The 20213-nt window shown below is 41.5% G+C and overlaps 1 protein-coding gene across 1 annotated transcript in view; it reads right to left on the bottom strand.

Annotated features, from left to right (window-relative positions):
• Positions 1-20213, bottom strand: part of sec23ip (SEC23 interacting protein) — a 132377-nt gene that overhangs the window by 80288 nt on the left and 31876 nt on the right. Inside the window, exon 8 of the mRNA XM_060842074.1 lies at positions 6813-6954. Coding sequence (XP_060698057.1) covers positions 6813-6954 — 142 coding nt within the window. The remainder of the gene's footprint in view (positions 1-6812; positions 6955-20213) is intronic.

Below are 20213 nucleotides of genomic sequence, written 5' to 3' on the forward strand. Positions count from 1 at the left end.
CTGTTCTGCCACTCGACTACAGCTGATACATTTCTCACCGCCATTCTCCTGCTTCCTCCCTGAAATGTGTGATCTTCTAAGTAATCAAGAACTTACCAACCTCTGTCTTAAACACATTCAATGATGGCCTTCACAGCCCTCTGCACAATGAGTTCCATGAGTTCACCACTCTCTGGCTTAAGATATTCCTCCTCATTTCAGTTCTAAAGAGTCATCCCTTGACTGAGGCTGTGCCCTCAGGTCCTGGTCTTTCCTTATCCTTCTGAACTGAACGGAGTACAGACCCAGAATTCTCAACTGCTCTTCATCCCCACGATCATTCACATAAACCTCCTCTCGACTCCCCTCAAATAGCAGCACATCCGTCATAAGATATAGAAATGGAAGCAAGGTCACTTGGCCCATCGGGTCCACTCCACCATTTAATCATGGCTGATGGGTGTTTCAATTCCACTTACCCACACTCTCCCCGTAGCCCCTAATTCCTTACAAGATCAAGAATTTCTCAATCTCTACTTTGAAGACACCCAACATCCCAGCCTTTACTGCGCTCTGTGGCAATGAATTCCACAGACCCACCACTTTCTGGCTGAAACAAATGTCTCCTCATTTCCATTCTAAATTGACCCCCTCTAATTTTAAGGTTTTGCCTACAGGTCCTAGTCTTCCCGCCTAACAGAAACAACTTCCCGCTTCCACTCTTTCTAAGCCATGCAGTACCTTTTAAGTTTCTATTAGATCTTCTCTCAACCTTCTAAACCCTAATGAGTACAATCCCAGGATCCTAAGCCATTCATCATATGTTAGGTCTACCATTCCAGGGATCATCCGTGTGAATCTCCGCTGGACACGTTCTAGTGCCAGAATGTCCTTCCAATGGGCTCAACATTGGACACAGTATTCTAAATGGGGCCCAACTAGAGCTTTATAAAGTCTCAGAAGCACATCGCTGCTTTTATATTCCAACTCTCGAGATAAATGACAACATTACTTTGGCCTTCTTAATCACGCACTCAACATGCAAATCAAACTTTAGAGAATCCTGGACTAGCACTCCCAGGTACCTTTGTACATTGGCTTTATGAATTTTCTCCCTGTTTAAAAAGTAGTCAATGCCTGTATTCTTTTTTCCTAAATGCAAGACCTCGCACTTGCTCACGTTGAATTTCATGAGCCATTTCCTGGACCACTCTCTGCAGCCTCCCCGCCTCCCAGTACTACCTGCCTGTCCACCTAACTTGGTATCATCGGCAAACTTTGCCAGAATGCCCCGAATCCCTTCATCCAGATCACTAATATATAAAAAGTGAACAGCTGCGACCCTAACATTGAATCCTGTGGACACCACTTGTCACCAGCTGCCATTCTGAAAAAGATCCTTTTGTCCCAACTCTCTGCCTTCTGTCAGACAGCCAATCCCCAATCCATGCCAGTAGCTCACCTTGAACCCCATGGGCCCTCACCTTACTCAGCTGCCTCCCATGAGGCACCTTATCAAAGACCTTTTGGAAGTCTAGATAGACAACATCCATTGGGTTTCCCTGGTCTAACCTACTCGTTACCTCCTTAAGAATTCTAACAGGTTTGTGAGAAACGACCTCCCTTTACTCAATCCATGCATTGTTCTAATCCAACCCTGCACTTCCAAGAATTTAGAAATCTCATCCCTACTGATGGATTCTACAATTTTATCTACAACCAAGGTTAGGCTAATTGGCCTATAATTTTCCATCTTTTGTCTTGATCCTTTCTTGATACAGGGCCATCAACTGTTCACAATATTTCAAATGTAGTCTGACAACAGCTTCACACAGCCTCAGCAGTACATCACTGCTCCTGTATTCTAGCCCTCTTGAAATTAATTCTAACATTACATTTGCTCCTAAGTGCCAAATGAACCTGTGTTAACCTTAAGAGAATTCTGAACTAGCATTCCCAAATCTATGTGCTTCACATTTCTGAAGCCATTCTCGGTTTAGAAATTAGTCTATGCCTCTCTGTCCAATTAGGAACATTAACATTCAAATACATCAAAAGGCCCATGAAATTCATTAAATTAATTTCTAACAGTATGATCATTTTTAGTTTCCTCCAAATGACATCTCTCGTACTAAAAAATTACTTCTGGCAGTGCAAATTCAAACTTTATATAAATGTAGCCAGATAATTCACTAAAATAATAAATAAAAGTAACAGATAAATTTTTCTCTTATTAAAACCCGATGCAGCTAAGATAGGAGTTGAATATTTTGCTAACTGGTAAAACTATTTTGATCTTATCTTATAACCCATGGAGTAGTACAAAGAGAACAATGGAGTATGCCACCAGCCTCAGTCGTAACAAATCTAACTGGTTTAAGGAAACACAGTTGCTTGTGCAGTTAATACATTTCTTAGGTCTCCCATAGAGAATTCACATTGATTTGAATTTATAAGTACAGCAGATTCCAGTGTAAAAGGCTAGTCTGCCGGTGGACAAGTTTAACATATGACTTCCATTGTTTGTTGACCTCTGACTAAAATTCTTGGCCTTTTACATTACTGCATTAGCCACGTTTACTCCTGTTATACTTATTCAAATAATACAATAAGGTTGATTGAACATGATCTTCCCTTCTGAAATCCATGCTGATATTTTAAAATTTATCCAGCACATTTATACTGCAACGAATATGAGCTTTGAGAGGGGAAGGTGCCTCAGGTTTCCCTGAAACTCAAACATTAGTTTGCCAAGGCACAGGAAGGGAGAGCAGCAAAACTACGTAAGTGGCTACTTGCATTCAACTGAAAAAAAAAACAAATACATTTGGAGTGTGACAATGCTGTGGCTTTAAGAGGTATGTTTTGTTCTAGTTTCTTTTAGAGAAAGATTAGGAGACCAGTATTGAGCAGTCTGTGAGAAGATAGACAAATTGAGAGGCCTTAGTTTTTTTTTTAAAGTCGGAATAATAGAAGCAGCCTGAAGGAGTGTGGTCAAACTCCCACAGAATCAGGATCTTAAGTTTAGCTTTCAGCAGTTGTTTTTGGAGTCTGGAAGCCATTTTGTGCCCCTCTCTTGGTTACAACCAAAAAGCTGGAGGCTCTCTGCCCGCTACCAGAGTTGCATGTGTGACAATCTGTGTTTGAATTTGCATTTTGCCAAGGATGTATTTATGGGATCTTACTACACTGGAACAAGTAATTAGTAATAGTAACTGTATCTATTATTGTTAAGTTTTTAAATAAAGTTGTTATTCCAATTCCTTTCTTCTTTTCTTATATTTTAACTATAGTGCATGAATAAAGTATGATTTACTTTAAATCCGGTACTTTGACCAATTGAATTGCATCTGGAATGTAATACCTTTAACATAGTCTAGATCCTTCTTATTATCTTCTGAATATTTTGAGGGGGTTTGGTGTGGTACATAACAGGAGTTAAAACAAGATTGAAAGATTCCTCAAGTCTGTGCCAGAGAAAGTATCTCCGGGGAGAAAAAAATACTCTTGCTGTGAAAGAATTCTGAGATTAAAAGTTCCCACATTCAGGTAAGCCCTTGGAAATTAATAATTAGATTGGAGTGGTCCCAGGAGAATACACTGTCTTTTTAAGGGACAGTGTAAAGTATATTTATGAAGTGCGTTTTTGGTTACGCTAATAAAAAGGAATGTGCTGTTTTATTGTTTATGTTAGATATGTAGTTGGGTTTGTTTTGCCCCTTTAAGAGGGCAGGTCAGCTGACTCACTGCAATAGCTAGGGGAAGCAGTCTGGGAGCTGAGATGATCCACAATAGAGTACTCCCTGTTCAAGTTTATCCCCTGTTTACCTTGCCTTCCATTTATGTTCTAGTGAAAACAAAATTCATGGGACAGTAGAGGGACATATATTACTAGTGGTCATAAATGCTCACTCTGCGATGCCTGAGACGGTGGTCATGAAGTTGTTATCAGTGACAGCAACAATACACCGACTGGATGAAATATTTGTCTGATTTGGAAATGACAATGATCCACAGTTCAAGGAGTACTGGGAAAATCACAGAGTCAGATATGACAGATCAGCTCCATATTACCCAGTGACAAACAGCCAGGTGGAGACTTTTCTACAAACATGAAGCAGGCCTTACAAGGGGAGGGTTTGCTAGGATAGTGATTCAACAAGTTCCTCAGCATATACTGACCCAGTGCTGACCACCATCCTTTACGTTCAATCACCAGCTGAGAACTATATTTAACTTACTGTGGCCAGAAGAGATCAGAGAGATAGTAGCGTGAAATCAAGGAGGACAGATGGCCAGAGAGGGAGGAAACTCACGGTCAAGAGTATTCCTGTGCTGGTCCGGAATTATACATTAGGGAAAAATGGATCCCAGCAGTGGTGGTGGCTCAAATACGACTGCTATCATATACAGTGCAAACTAGGGTCGAATTAGTGCTGAGGAGTCATACAGACCAGCTGGTCACTGCACCTCACCAGGGTGGATGGAAAGTCCCTCAGAAAACTGAGCTAGTCCAGATGGAACCATTGGTGTCAACTACATCAGGTGTCCCCAAGCTGGGGAGAAGACAACAGCAGTGTCACAGGGTAACAACAGCCTGAGAAGGACATACCTGTGGAACAACAGGAGCTTCTAGAAGCCCAGGAGTCTACACTAGAAAATGTTCTTGAGGCAGCGTGAGTCGTCTAGCATTTGCCATCCCTCCTGAGGGGCTGACCATATCAATGTAACCTTTAGAAGGGTCGTTTTCTTTTCCCACACTTTTCAAAAAGAAAATTCCTGCCAATGTACATATGCTAGATGCAATGCCTGCATAATAATTACAATTGTTGGAGGTATATTTATTTATACATATATTAAAGGACAATATTGAAATAGAGGGAGAGGGGTGTTATGTACCTCTTTGGGTGTGTTGCCCCTTTAAGAAAATGGGTCAGGTTACCCAGAGACAGGAGCTAAAGAGAAGTCTAAAACCAATTGTGGAGCTGAAAGGGCCCATAATAAAGTACTCCCTGTACAAGTTTACCCTCCATGTATCTCATGTTCTATTTTTAGTTCTAGTGCTCCACAAGTAGCCAAAAAAGTCAGTAATTAGTCATTGATGCTTTCCGCATTCTGTTGCAGTAAAAGACTTAAAAAAATGAAATTTTCTTGTGCCATTCTTTTAGTAGCAGTTGTAAATGGAAATTTCTAATTTTTAAAAATATGCTTTCAGTCTCTGTACAAATTGTAACACAGGTGTTAGTTGTGGGATATATGTTGATGAGGTCACATTAATGGTTGCCATATTAAAGAAAGGATCTGGATGTTTTGGAGAGGGTGCAGAAGAGGTTTACCAGGATGCTGCCTACATTAGAGGGTCTGAGCTACAAGGAGCAGAAGAGGCTGAGAAGCTTGATGGAAGTCTATGAAATTATAAGATGCATTGATAAGATGGACTGTCAGAATCTTCTCCCCCAGAGTTGAAATGTCTAAAACTAGGGGGATTGCATTTAAGGAGTGAGAGGTAAAAGTCCAATGGAGATGTGAGGTGTAAGCATTTCTTTTTACTCAGAGACCGGCAGGAGTCTGGAATGCACTGTCAGGGGTGGTGGTGGTGGTGGTGGAGGTAGATATGATAGGGACACTTAAGGGATTTCTAGACAAGCAGTGCAAGGAATGGAAGGATATGGTCCAAAGACAGGCAGAAGGGATTAGTTTAATTTGGCGCCATGCTCGGCACAACATCGTGGGCCGAAGGGCCTGTTCCTATGCTGTACTGTTCAATGTTTTATGGCACAGAGGTAAGTGTACTACTTTGATTCAAATTGTCTTATGTAACATGATATATCAATCTGATAGAGCAGTCAGAGCCTTGGTTTACCATCTCACCTGACAGTGTAACACTTCATCAGTGCAGCACTGGCTGTTGCCCTCAAGTGGAATTTGAACCCACAGGCTTCTGACTCAGATGTGAACATGCTACAAACTGAATCATAGCTGACACAATTTAGTGAAGTAACTTTGGACAACTTTTCTCAAATTGTAAATAATGCTTGTTAATATTCAACGGCATCAGAAGTGGATGGATAAATATTCTGAAAAAGTAAAATTATGTAATTCTTAAACTGCATACGAGTGACAGAAGCATAAGAATGAGGTTAAAAGGTTTTGATATAAAGATCCAAGTTTTTGACAGTCCCTGAAACTGTTCACATGATTGGGGAAATTGCAAACCTTTGTCCTATTGCATGTTCAGCCCCATAGATCAATGATATTCAAGATTAGAATGATAAGTGCTACTACAAGTGTATCCATCAGCACTGAAATCTAGGACGCCAGCTATCAGTATTTATAAGCGGTATAGACATTGTCACTGAAAATAATCGTGAAAGAGGTAGGTTGAGTCCCTTATTTGTCAAGGATCTGAGGTCAGTTTGGGTAGATGGAATTGTAGATTTGAGATCAAATCAAAACAAATCACTGCATAGTGGACCAAGCTTGAGGAGTGAATAGCCTACTAATGCTCCTAATTTTTATGTTTATAAATTTATGAAACCCACCGTCCAGGAATTAAACGAGTGCTACAGTATCTTAGAGTGCAGACATAATTGATCAGTGGGTGAGTTCTTTCCTCTCACCAATCACTATTTTAAATCTTTAACTGGATTGGTCTATGATCAGAAATCCCCAAAGCTTTACGCAGATACATTTCATTTTAGATTATTAACTTGCTTTAACATGTTAAAGATGGTCTCATACACAATACATATGATGCATTCAATTTGTGGCAACAGCTTTAAAATTCAGTCTATACACTAACATTTTGTCCTAACAGAAATGGGAGAACATACCTGTCTACTCCAGTAGCATCTCCATGAAGAGCACTGTGCCAGTGAACAGGAAGGAATTCGATTCGTGTGATTTTTTTCTCATCTACTGCTTTTTTAAAGTGCGTGCGTAACAGTTTCAAAGAAACATTTCTGAAGTCATCAACTGCAAAACAGAGTGCAATGTTCTGGGTCTATAAATGACTACATCAAAATCTATGTATTAGACTCCCAAATAAAGAAACATTCTTTAGAGAATAAAGAAACATTGTACTGATGGTAAAATGCTGGAAATCGAAAACAAACATCAAAAAGATTTTTAAAAGCCCAGCAGCTCTGGCAGCATCTGTGGAGAGCAAAACACAGTTAAAGTTTCAAGTCTGGAATGACTTTTCTTCAGAACTGGTTCTGCACAAGAGTCATTCCAGACTTGAAACTAACTCTGTTTTGTTCTCCATAGATGATGCCAGACCTGCTGAGTTTCTCCAGCACTCTGTTTCTTTAACTAATGCACATTCTAACTGAAAATACTTAAGGGAAAGATATAATGATATCTTATAACAAAAAATGAGACTGGAAGAAAACAATGAGGATCTATTTACAGGCAGAATATTTCACTAGCATAGTGGATCATGGATGTTTATGCTCAATGTTGTGTCGGAACACACAATTCTCTTTCATTGGATCAACTCTGTATAGAACGATCATCAAGACAATTAAGCAGAGAAAAGTCATTCAGTCCATTAATCCTTGGCAGCTCTCTGTAACAATCTAGTTAGTGATATTTTTCCACTCTGACCTCATAGCCCTGTAGTTTAAATTCCTTTTGAAATCACTCATTGTTTCTGTTCCTTCCACACATGTAGGCAGTAAGGTCCATCCAGATATCATTCAATGCATAAAAAAGTTCTTCCTTCCATCCCCTGAATTTATGTCCCTTTGTTACATCCCCTGAATTAAAAAACTATGTCCAAAAATTCTGTACTATCTGCTAATGGAAACAGCTTTTCTTTCTGCAACTTACTGAAGCCTGTTAAGCTCATACACCCTCTCAAATCTCATCCTGATTTTCTTTATCTCAAAAGGGAAGAACTTAAAATTCTCCAAGTGAACCCGGAAGTCAAAATTCTTCATCATTAAAGTCTTAAAAGGATGAAGAAACCCTAAGTTTGAAAAGAAAATCAAAACGGATGTATAAACCAAACGCTTTAAATTAAATGCTTTTACTGGAAACACGGGGCATTTTATATCATACAGCACTTTCCAACAAAGCACTTTGCTACAGGAGAAAGAGAGACAAGCTATTCAGGGTAATGACCCAAAAATTCCGATCAAGGTCAGAAATCCAACATTGATTGGATAAATAAAATATTGCACTTACTTTTTGATCAGTTCTGCTCTACACTTTTCAGGACAGGAGCATTTTGGAATGAAAACAATGGATACCAATCCAGAAAGCATCCTAGCCAACAGTGGAGTTGACCCAATTGGAAATCACACTCCTTTTCAGCAGTGAGTGTACTGTGTTCTCTAATTTAAATACCAAACAGCCACTTTGACTTTGAACCAAAGTCAAGTACATAAGGCAAGTAAGGGCATAGGACCAGGTGGTTTGAGGTCTAAGGTGCAAGGTCATTGGTGAAGTTGGGCTTCAGCTTATTGGCTATCCAGGAGTTAGAACATGTTTTTAAATGTCCAAACATTTCTGAGTAATTATTAAGCTTAAATGAGTCAGAACCCACTGAATTCTCCGACTTTAAGGCACATTTTCAGGGAATGCTGAGAAATTTCAACTTCCCAGGCAATTCCCATGGAACCAGCTGTGTCAGGGTTTTCAATTGGTCCTACACTCAGTCTACCCAAAGACTTTAATGATGACGAATTTTGATTTCCGGGTTACGTTGGGGAATTCCAGTCTAGTCTGGAAGCAATTATTGCACCATTGGAATTTCTAGGCCAATGTTGCTCCCATCCTGTTAAGTACCATTACCAAATGAAATTCAAGCCCTTCTTTATCCAATAGTGACCTCTTGTGGTGCAGTTCCATCTTTTTAACAAAATGAACTCAAATAAATGAAAGGAATTAGATTAAACCAGCATTAATAACTTCACAATATGGTTTATAACTATCCATGTTATTCACTCAGGTTTACTACTTACATCCCTGAAGAATTTTTTCATAAGACCCATCAACCTTAAGAGTTATTTACTTCTATCGGTTTACTGCTGACTACCCATAAGTTTGCCGCAGTCGCCTGGAAAATTCTCTTCAGCTTCATCTATTCTCAGAGGTCAAAAGCTGTTTTCAGCATCTCTTGGCAGTGGGTTTCTCCGTCCTTCTTCTGGTTAATTCTCCAAATGTCCAAGTTAAGCTGCTTGACTTTGTGATGGCCTGTAAATTCTTCCCCCCCATTTCAAACCAAGTGCTCTTCAATTGAAACCAGAGAATCATCCTAAATTCCACCACCTCCATGATGACATAACCTGCTTTGGGCTATCCTCAAATTGAGCTTTAAGTTAATTACCCCTCATTAATAATTGTTTAATTTGATAAACTGAATGAATTTTTAAAATGTTCAGGGTTCACCAAGTAATAAAGCAATTTAACTGAACTGTCCAAAACAGAAACATCTCTCTGGATTATCATTACTAGAAGGAGGGCAGATATCATGTATTCCAGCTCTTCAGCTAAGTCAGCACACCTATTGTTTTATACCAAGTTCTTCTATTCCCACTTTAATAACCAACAAGGGCGCAGCTTTTGAACTGCTATTTCTTTGAGTTCTAGCAACCTCTTGAAGCTTAGTGATTTCAAAAAAACCTTTCCACCTGTTGTGCTAACCTCTTAACAGCATGTTCCAACCTCTTATGTGGAACCAGTCAAAAAAAACCTTGCTTTATCCTTTTTTTTACAATTAAATTTCACTGTAGAAAGTGAAACCTCATGGTGTAGGAGATAACACATTGGCATGGGCAGAAAATTAGATGGCTAACAGCAAACAGCAGTCATAAATGGGTCATTTTTTGGTTGGCAAGAAATAACAAGTGGTGTACCAAAGGAATCAGTGCGGACACTTCAGCTTTTTATGATTTAAAGAAATTACTTGTATGAAGATCTGAACCTATGGCTGCTTAATATGATGATACAAAAAAGAAATAGCAAGTAAGTGTGCAGAGGACATAAGGAAGTTGCAAAGAGATATAGATAGGTTAAGTAGGTGGGCAAAGATCTGGCAAATGTAAAATTGTCAATTCGGTATGAAGAATTTTAAAATGTACAATTTGTAAAAGGGGAAGAGGTTGAAGAGAAGGCCAACTAGTGCCTGAAATGGATATGTTTTCTTCTGAGGAAAAGTTGGACAGGTTAGGCTTGTATTTGATGGAGCACAGAAGAATAAAAGGCAAATTGCTTAAAATATGCAAGATACTGAAGGGTTGTGACAGGGTGGATATGGAGAGAATGCTTTCTCTTGTAGGAGAATGTAAAATTAGCAGACACTGCTTAAAAACAATGCATTGCCCATTTAAGATAGAGATGATTCATTGCCACAGAAGGCTATAGAGGCCAGGTCATTAAGTGTATTTAAGACAGAGGTAGATAGGCTCTTGATTGTCAAGAGGAACAAAAGGTTACGGAGAGAAAAGCAGGAGAATAGGGTCAAGAAACTTGTCAGCCATGGTTGAATGGCACAGCAGACACTATAGGCTGAATAGCCTAATTTCTGCTCCTATGTCTTATGGTTTTATGAAAATTCTCGGAGAGGGAAGCGAGTCTTTGGAATTCTCTTCCCGAAAAGCAGTGGGAGTGGATAACTCCAAATGACTTTTTTTTAAAAAGGCAGAAGTAAATAGACAGGCAAGAGGGTGAAAGATTATTGGGGTTGCAGGAATGTGGAGTAATCATATTAGCCATATCTTACTGACAATGGAGCAGGCCCAAGGGGTCGAGTGACCTACGTCTACTCCTCGATAGTACGTTTGTAAAACTACAGGCTTATATTCTAAAAGTCAAAAATTATATTTTGAAACACCTAAACCATGAATTGGATATTTTCAACAGTGTTAACAATAAATTGCAAGCTTGTGAATGGCTTGGTGATTCTTAACATGAAAGAAAAATCAAATTATAACTTGAATTGATAATACACATATCGCTCCTCTCTGGATACCCTGAGTACATTATTGTCAATGCAATTTCTGTAGTTAAATTGACAGGGTACATCAGGGTCCCGTGAGCAACAGTGGAATGAATAATCAAATAATCTGACCCTGGTGATGCTTCTCAAGGAAGAGTGTTGATTGAGACACTGAAAACATTACATGTTGCTTCAAAAAATGTGGCATGTAACATTACAACTTAGCCAAGCCATTGGAATGGAGCCTCAGTTTAATAGCTCACCCAAATGGCTGTATTAGTATCAATGCAAAATTCTCTTGATAATGCAATTAATTGTTGCCTCAGCTTGTGTGTAATAGTGCTTGAGTTCATGAGCCTTTTATAAGTGGCAAGAGCACAACTGACAAGCCTACCCGACTCTATCACTGAAAATATTTTTGGTGCCCAACAAATCACCCATCCAAACACTTACCTAACAACATCTTTCATTACTTTATTAGCCCTTTCCATTCAAAACTTTCATGATATTTCTAAACATTTATAATGGGAATTTACAACTTTTTTGCATAATAAAAGAAAAAAACTAGAGAGCATAGCTTTAAGGAGAGAGGGGAAAGGTTTTAAAGAAACATAAAGGGCAACTTTTCACGCAGAAGATGGTGCGTTATTATTGAACAAGCTGCCAGAGGAAGTGGTACAGGCGGGTACCATTACAATGTTTAGTGCATGGGAATGGTTTAGAGGGATGTGGCCAAGTGCAGGTAAATGAGATTAGTTCAGTTTAGGAATCCAGTTGGTATGGACAGGTTGTGCCAAACAGCCTGTTTCTGTGCTGTACGATTCTATGATTCTATTGTCGTGAAGCTATCAGTGTCACAGTGCCACCAAGTGACTAAACATGGAATTGCTGCAATATGAGAGTTTAAAAAGCTTTGTAAATAGAATAAACAAATGGTGAGCTATTAATAAAATGGGGAGGCTGAAGCCCTTTTGAAAATGACAGTCAACTGCAAACTTAGATAAGAAAAAGGATACATTGGTGCTATAAATGGAAGGGCAGAATAAATATTTCTCAAAGGGCTATTTGGAAAACAAAATGAATTGTCACAGGACCATTAAACAAGACAATTAGAGTTAAAAGGAACAAGGCTGCTGCTTCATTACAATATTGTCAGACGTACAGTGTTCTGGATAATACTAAAATGGATTAGAGAACTGTAGTTATGTACAATATGCAAATAGTAAACACACAAGGGGGCAAAAGCACTTTCTGTTGAAATACCTTGAGTTTTGATGACATTGCACTTCTGTACTAAATCATTCATGTTTAAAATAGAAATGTTATCCATCATGAGGTATGTTTACACTTTGACAAGTAGGAATAAAAACAAATTTTGAATGCGTTAAAGAACTCAATCAAGTTTTGTTCACAAGACAAAGTAAAGAAACTATATTTATTTGACAGTTGGCCAATGTATAAACTCAAGCTGAAAATCCAGGTCTGTCACTACTACCAAAAAGCATCAAGATCAATTTAATATTAGAAATGTCTCTTTCATTCAAGGAATGAAGCATTGTTCAAATTGCAGATCTATTCTCAGTCCCTGTGAACCTGAGAAAGCATGTAAGTGACTTGAACTATGTGTTACCATAATTATTAAAAAATATAAAGGTAGTTAGCATATCTAAGAAGCAGCATATCATGAGCTAAGCTCCAGGGCTAGGCTGGAAATGACAGCTCAGATCTTCTCCTCAGGACTGGAAACCCTATTTCCAATGTTTATCCTAAGGTTAAAAAGAGGAATCCTTCATGTGCACATATGGGCCAGGTGCCTCCTCAGATGAAGCAATCTAGTTCAGGCATTTTAGTCGTGATGAGAGATGGGGGCAGGATAGTCAAAAACTATCAAGGTGGGTATGTTTTTGGGTGGGGAGGTGGGGAGGTGGGGATTTTGGGAATCTGGGTTGGGGTTGCAAAATGTCAGGCTAGATGGAATTGTTGCTGAGCTGGAAGGTTCATTTCCAGACATTTCATCACTCTATTAGGTAACATCTTCAGTGGGCCTGCAGGCAAAGCACTGTTGATAATTCCTGCTTTCTATTTATATGTTTGGGTTGGTGACATCATCTCCTGTGGTGACATCATCTCCTGGTTTTATTTCAGGGAGCAGTAGATGGGGTCTAACTCGATGTGTTTGTTGAGAGAGTTCCAGTTGGAATGCCATGCTTCTAGGAATTCTCGTGCATGTCTGTTTGGCTTTTCCTAGGATGGATGTGTTGGCCCAATCGAAGTGGTGTCCTTCCTTATCTGTCTATAAGGATACCAGTGAGAGAGAGAGTCATGTCGTTTTGTGGCTAGTTGATGTTCAGGTATCCTGGTGGTTAGTGCAAGGTTTGTAGCTCAGGTTGAGGTTTAGGGTGTAGGTTTTCTCGCTGAGCTGTAGGTTTGATAGCCAGGTAATGAAACGTCTGGATAAGTAACATCATCAGTGGTGACCTCCAAGTGAAGCGAAGCTGTTGTCTCCTGCTTTCTATTTATATGTTTGTTCTGGATGGGGTTCCTGGGGTTTGTAGTGATATCACTTCCTGTTCATTTTCTGAGGGGTTGATAGATGGTATCTAGATCTACGTGTTTGTTTATGGCGTTGTGGTTGGAGTGCCAGGCCTCTAGGAATTCTCTGGCATGTCTTTGCTTAGCCTGTCCCAAGATAGATGTGTTGCCCCATTCGAAATGGTGGGTTTTTTCTTCCGTGTGTAGGGCTACGAGGGAGAGAGGGTCGTGTCTTTTTGTGGCTAGCTGGTGTTATAGAACACAGAACATAGAAAAATACAGCGCAGTACAAGCCCTTCGGCCCTCGATGTTGCGCCGACCAAAGCCTACCTAACCTACACTAGCCCAATAACCTCCAAATGCTTATCCAATGCCCGCTTAAATGACCATAAAGAGGGAGAGTCCACCACTGCTACTGGCAGGGCATTCCATGAACTCACAACCCGCTGAGTAAAAAATCTACCCCTAACATCTGTCCTATACCTACCACCCCTTAATTTAAAGCTGTGTCCCCTAGTAACAGCTGACTCCATTAGCGGAAAAAGGTTCTCACTGTCAACCCTATCTAAACCCCTAATCATCTTGTACACCTCTATCAAATCTCCCCTAAACCTTCTTTTCTCCAATGAGAACAGCCCCAAGTGCCTCAGCCTTTCCTCATACGATCTTCCTACCATGCCAGGCAACATCCTGGTAAACCTCCTCTGCACTCGTTCCAATGCCTCCACATCCTTCCTACAGTATGGCGACCAAAACTGCACACAATACTCCAGATGAGGCCGCACCAGAGTCTTATACAACTGCGACATGACCTCAGGACTCCGGAACTCAATTCCTCTACCAATAAAGCCCAGTACACCATATGCCTTCTTCACAGCACTATTTATCTGGGTGGCAACTTTCAGAGATCTGTGTACATGGACACCAAGATCCCTCTGCTCATCCACACTACCAAGTAGCCTACCATTAGCCCAGTACTCCATCTTCTTGTTACTCCTACCAAAGTGAATGACTTCACACTTAGCTACATTGAATTCCATTTGCCACCTTTCTGCCCAGCTCTGCAACTTATCTATATCCCGCTGTAACCTGCCACATCCTTCTTCGCTGTCCACAACTCCACCGACTTTCGTGTCATCCGCAAACTTGCTCACCCAGCTTTCAAGCCCCTCCTCTAGGTCATTTATAAAAATGAAAAACAGCAATGGTCCCAAAACAGATCCTTGTGGAACACCGCTAGTAACTGCACTCCAAGATGAACCTATACCATCAACTACTACCCTCTGTCTCCTTCCAGCCAGCCAATTCCTAATCCAAACCTCTAATGCACCCTCAATGCCATACCTCCATAGTTTTTGCATTAGCCTACCATGGGGTACCTTATCGAACGCCTTGCTAAAATCCATATACACCACATCTACTGCTTTACCCTCGTCCACTTCCTTGGTCACCTTCTCAAAGAACTTAAAAAGGTTTGTGAGGCACGACCTGCCCTTCACAAAACCATGCTGACTATCCTTGATCACATTATTCCTATCCAGATGTTCATAAATCCTATCCTTTACAATTCTCTCTAAGACTTTGCCCACAACAGAAGTGAGACTCACTGGCCTATAGTTACTCGGGCTATCCCTACTCCCCTTCTTGAACAAGGGGGCCACATTCGCTATCCTCCAGTCTTCTGGCATTATTCCCGTAGACAATGACGACATAAAAATCAAGGCCAATGGCTCCGCTATCTCCTCCCTAGCTTCCCAGAGGATCCTAGGATAAACGCCATCAGGCCCAGGGGACTTACCTATTTTCATCCTTTCCAGTATTCCCCAGACCTCTTCCCTACATACCTCAAGGTCATCCATTTTAATCACTTGTGATTCAATATTCACATCAGCAACAGTGTCCTGTTCCTGAGTGAATACTGACGAAAAGTATTGATTTAGTGTCTCTCCAATCTCCTCCGCCTCCACGCACAACTTCCCACTACTAACCTTGACTGGACCGATACCTACCCTAGTCATCCTTTTATTCCTGACATACCTATAGAAAGCCTTTGGGTTTTCCCTAATCCTACCAACTAAGGACTTTTCATGTCCCCATCTCGCTGCTCTTAGCTCTCTCTTTAGATCCTTCCTGGCTACCTTATAACTCTCAATCGCCCCAACTGAACCTTCACGCCTCATCTTTACATAGGCCGCCTCTTCCCTTTCACAAGGGATTCCAATTCCTTATTAAACCACGGCTCCCTCACAAGACCCTTTACTCCCTGCCTGACTGGTACATACTTATCAAGGACACCCAATAGTTGTTCCTTGAACAATCTCCACATATCATTTGTGTTCTTCCCTTGAAGCCTATTTTTCCAATCCACGCATCCTAAGTCATGCCTCACCGCATCATAATTTCCCTGCCCCCAGCTATAACTCTTGCCCTGCAGTGCACACTTATCCCTCTCCATCACTAGAGTAAAAGTCACCGAGTTGTGGTCACTGTCCCCGAAGTGCTCACCTACCTCCAAGTCTAACACCTGGCTTGGTTCATTACCTAGAACCAAATCCAGTATAGCCTCACCTCTTGTTGGCCTGTCTACATATTGTGTCAGGAAACCCTCCTGCACACATTGGACAAACACCGACCCATCTAACGAACTCGAGCTATAGCTTTCCCAGTCAATATCTGGGAAGTTAAAGTCCCCCATAACAACCACCCTGCTACTTTCACTCTTCTCCTGAATCATCCTCGCAATACTTTCCTCTACTTCTCTCGGACTATTAGGAGGCCTGTAGAAAACTCCTAACTGGGTGACCTCACCTTTCCTATTTCTAACCTCAGCCCAAACTACCTCAGATGGCAAGTCTTCCTCCATCGTCCTTTCCACCGCTGTAATACTATCCTTGACAAGCAATGCCACACCTCCCCCTCTTTTACCCCATCTCTGACCCTGCTAAAACATTTAAACCCTGGAACCTGCAACAGCCATTCCTGTCCCTGTTCTACCCACGTCTCTGTAATGGCCACAACATCGAAGTCCCACATACCAACCCACGTTGCAAGTTCACCTACCTTATTTCTTATACTTTTGGCATTGAAGTATACACACTTCAAGCCACTTTCCTGTTTACAGGCACACTCCTTCAAGATCGATGCCTTGTTCCTAACCTCCCTACACTCAAGGTCCTGTACCCTAAAGCTACAGTCCAGGTTCCCATGCCCCTGCAGAGTTAGTTTAAACCCCCCCCAAAGAGCACTAGCAAACCTCCCCCCAGGATACTGGCGCCCCTCAGGTTCAGGTGTAGGCCATCCTGTTTATAGAGGTCCCACCTTCCCCAGAAAGAACCCCAGTTGTCCAGAAACCGGAATCCCTCCCTCCTGCACCATCCCTGTAGCCATGCATTTAACTGTTCTCTCTCCCTATTCCTCGACTCTCTATCACATGGCACGGGTAACAAATCAGAGACAACAACTCTGTTCGTTCTAGCTCTGAGCTTCCAACCTAGCTCCCCAAAAGCCTGCCTAACATCCTCACCCCTCTTCCTACCTATGTCGTTGGTTCCAACGTGGACCACGATCTGGGGCTGCTCCCTCTCCCCGTTAAGGACCCGGAAAACACGATCAGAGACATATCACGTACCCTTGCACCTGGGAGGCAACATACCAATCGTGAGTCTCTGTCGCCCCCGCAAAACCGCCGATCTGTGCCCCTCACTATTGAGTCCCCAATAACTATCGCTCTACCTTTCTCCACCCTTCCCTTCTGAGCAACGGGGACAGGCTCCATGCCAGAGGCCTGAACCTCGTTGCTTACCCCTGGTAAGTCATCCCCCCAACAAGTATCCAAAACGGCATACTTGTTCTTGAGGGAAATGACCGCAGAGGGTCCCTGCACTGGCTGCTTCCTCCCACTCCCCCTCACTGTCTCCCATCTCTCTATAACTTTCGGACTAACTAATTCCCTAAAGCTCTGATCTATGACCACCTCTGCCTCCCGAATGATCCGCAGTTCATCCAACTCCAGCTCCAGTTCCCTAACACGGTCTTGGAGGAGCTGGAGATGGGTGCACTTCTTGCAAGTGTAATCAGCAGGGACGCTAATGGCTTCCCGCACCTCATACATGTTGCAAGAGGAACATTGCACTGCCTTCGCTGCCATCCCTCTAAAAGGTAAACTTTAAAAAACTAGATCTAAAGAAACAAACAAGCAAAATGCAGCACTTACCTGCTTACCACAACGGGTCTTATTATTAGGTTAGAGGAGGAGGGCGGGTGGGAGGCTTTACCCCTGTAGTGCCTCGGGTTCCTCGCCTGCGCGCTTATATAAGAAAAAAAACCTTCCCAGGTAAGCTAGCGCGACACCAGCTTCCGGGTCCGCTAGGCGCTTAAAAAAAAACTTTAAATTTTAGCCGTTAAGAAAGAAAAACTGGACTATACCCGCGACTTTAAAAAAAAACACACCACCAGACAGCCGTTACCTGCTCCGCCGAGAGAGTGTTCATGTATCCTGGTGGCTACCTTTTCTCCTGTTTGTCCAACATAGTATTTGTGGCAGTCCTTGCATGGAATTTTGTAGACGACGTTAGTTTTGTCCATGGGTTGTACTGGGTCTGTTAAGTTTGTTAGTTTTTGTTTGAAAGTGTTGGTGGGTTTGTGTGCTACTTGGATTCCGATGGGTCTTAGTAGTCGGGCTGTCATTTCTGAAACTTCTTTGATGTATGGTAAGGTGTTTAGGGTTTCTGGCTGTGTTTGGTCTGCTTGACGTGATGTGTTCTTGAGGAATCTGCGGACTGAATTTTTTGAGTATCCGTTTTTCTTAAATACGTTGTATAGGTGGCTCTCCTCTGTTTTCCAAAGTTCGTCTGTGCTGCAGTGTGAGGTGGCTCGTTGGATTAGCGTTCTGATACAGCTTTGTTCTTATGTGTTGGGATGGTTGCTGGCGTAGTTAAGTATTTGGTCAGTGTTTGTCGGTTTTCTGTATGTGCAGGTTTGTAGTTCTCAGTTGTCTGTTCTTTCGACTGTGACATCCAGGAATGCGAGTTTGTTGTCGGTTTCTTCCCCCTTGGTGAACTTTATGCCTGGTGGCTAGTTTTCTGCCTGTTTGTCTAATGTAGTGTTTGTTACAGTCCTTGCATGATATTTTGGTAATAATATTAGTTTTGCTTGTTGTCTGTATAGGGTCTTACAAGTTTTTTAGCTGCTGTTTTAGTGTGTTGGTGGCTTTGTGGGCTACTATGATGCCAAGGGGTCTGAGTAGTCTGGCAGTCATTTCCAAGATGTCTTTGATGTAGGGGAGAGTGGCTATGGTTTCTGGATGCGTTTTGTCTGTTCGCAAAGATGGAGTTTGTTTAGATCTGTGTCAGGGGTCAGATCGGGTCCAGTGGGAGGGATGTCAATGGTGAGTCAGGGGTAGTGTAATAATTACCTAGGAGTACTAGGCAACTATTAAGCTGACTCAATCGGAATCGTCATATGTTTCCAACTCTACAAAAATACTGGGGTCTTTTTTGGAACGTTAAGGCAGCAAACAATTGACTGTTGGAAGTTGCAAAGTCCAGGTAGTCAATGGCTGTGGGACATGATACCAAAGGAAAACTCCGATCAACAATGTTGCAATGACTATCTTCCCATTGGAAGATCTGGGTCAATATATCCCAAATCTCAAAAGATAATCTTTAACGGAGTGTCTAGGGAACAGGATGGAACTCAGTATGAATTTGTGGAGAATGCTTTAATTAAAAGGTGCAAGGGTAGTTTTCATCTGTCGTTAATTTGTCTCCTCCACATTCTACAGAACCATTCCAAAGTAACAAACTTTGAGAATAAGGAGGCACCTGCGATAGGAAGATAGAACCCAAGAAGCCAATATCTTCAGTAACTAATGTTCTGAAAATGTACCCTTGCTAAATCTATACAGGAGTAAGATATCCCAACAATGGCACAAACAATTTGGAATACACCTTTACCTGTTCCCCAAGTTTATTATCCAACATATGTTGGATCTGTTAGATAGAACATTACAGTGCAGTACAGGCCCTTCGGCCCTCAATATCGCGCTGACCTGTGATACCAATCTGAAGCCCATCTAACTTACACTATTCTATTATCATCCATATGTTTATCCAATGACCATTTAAATGCCCTTAAAGTTGGCAAGTCGACTACAATTGCAGACAGGGCGTTCCACATCCCTACTACATCTGTCCTATATCTATCATCCCTCCATTTAAAGCTGTCTCCTCTTGCTCGCTATCACCATCCGTGGAAAAAGGCTCTCACTGTCCACCCTATCTAACCCTCTGATTATCTTATATGTTTCAATTAAGTCACCTCTCAATCTTCTTCTCTCTAAGGAAAACAGCCTCAAGTCCCTCAGCGTTTCCTCACAAGATTTTCCTTCCATACCAGGCGATATCCTGGTAAATCTCCTCTGCACCCTTTCCAATGCTTCCACGTCCTTCTTAATAATGCGGTGACCAGAACTATACGCAATACTCTAAGTGCAGCTGTATCAGAGATTTGTACAGCTGCAACGTGACATCATGGCTTCGAAACTCAATCCCTCTGCCAATAAAAGTCAACACACCATATGTCTTCTTAACAACCCTATCAACGTGGGTGGCAACTTTCAAGGAACTATGCACATGGACACGGAGATCTCACTGATCATCTACACTACCAAGAATCTTACCATCAGCCCAGTACTCTCTATTCCTGTTACTCCTTCCAAAGTGAATCAGCTCATACTGTGCCACATTAAACTCTATTT

Source organism: Hemiscyllium ocellatum, chromosome 22, assembly GCF_020745735.1.
Source record: "Hemiscyllium ocellatum isolate sHemOce1 chromosome 22, sHemOce1.pat.X.cur, whole genome shotgun sequence".
NCBI classification, from domain to species: domain Eukaryota; kingdom Metazoa; phylum Chordata; class Chondrichthyes; order Orectolobiformes; family Hemiscylliidae; genus Hemiscyllium; species Hemiscyllium ocellatum.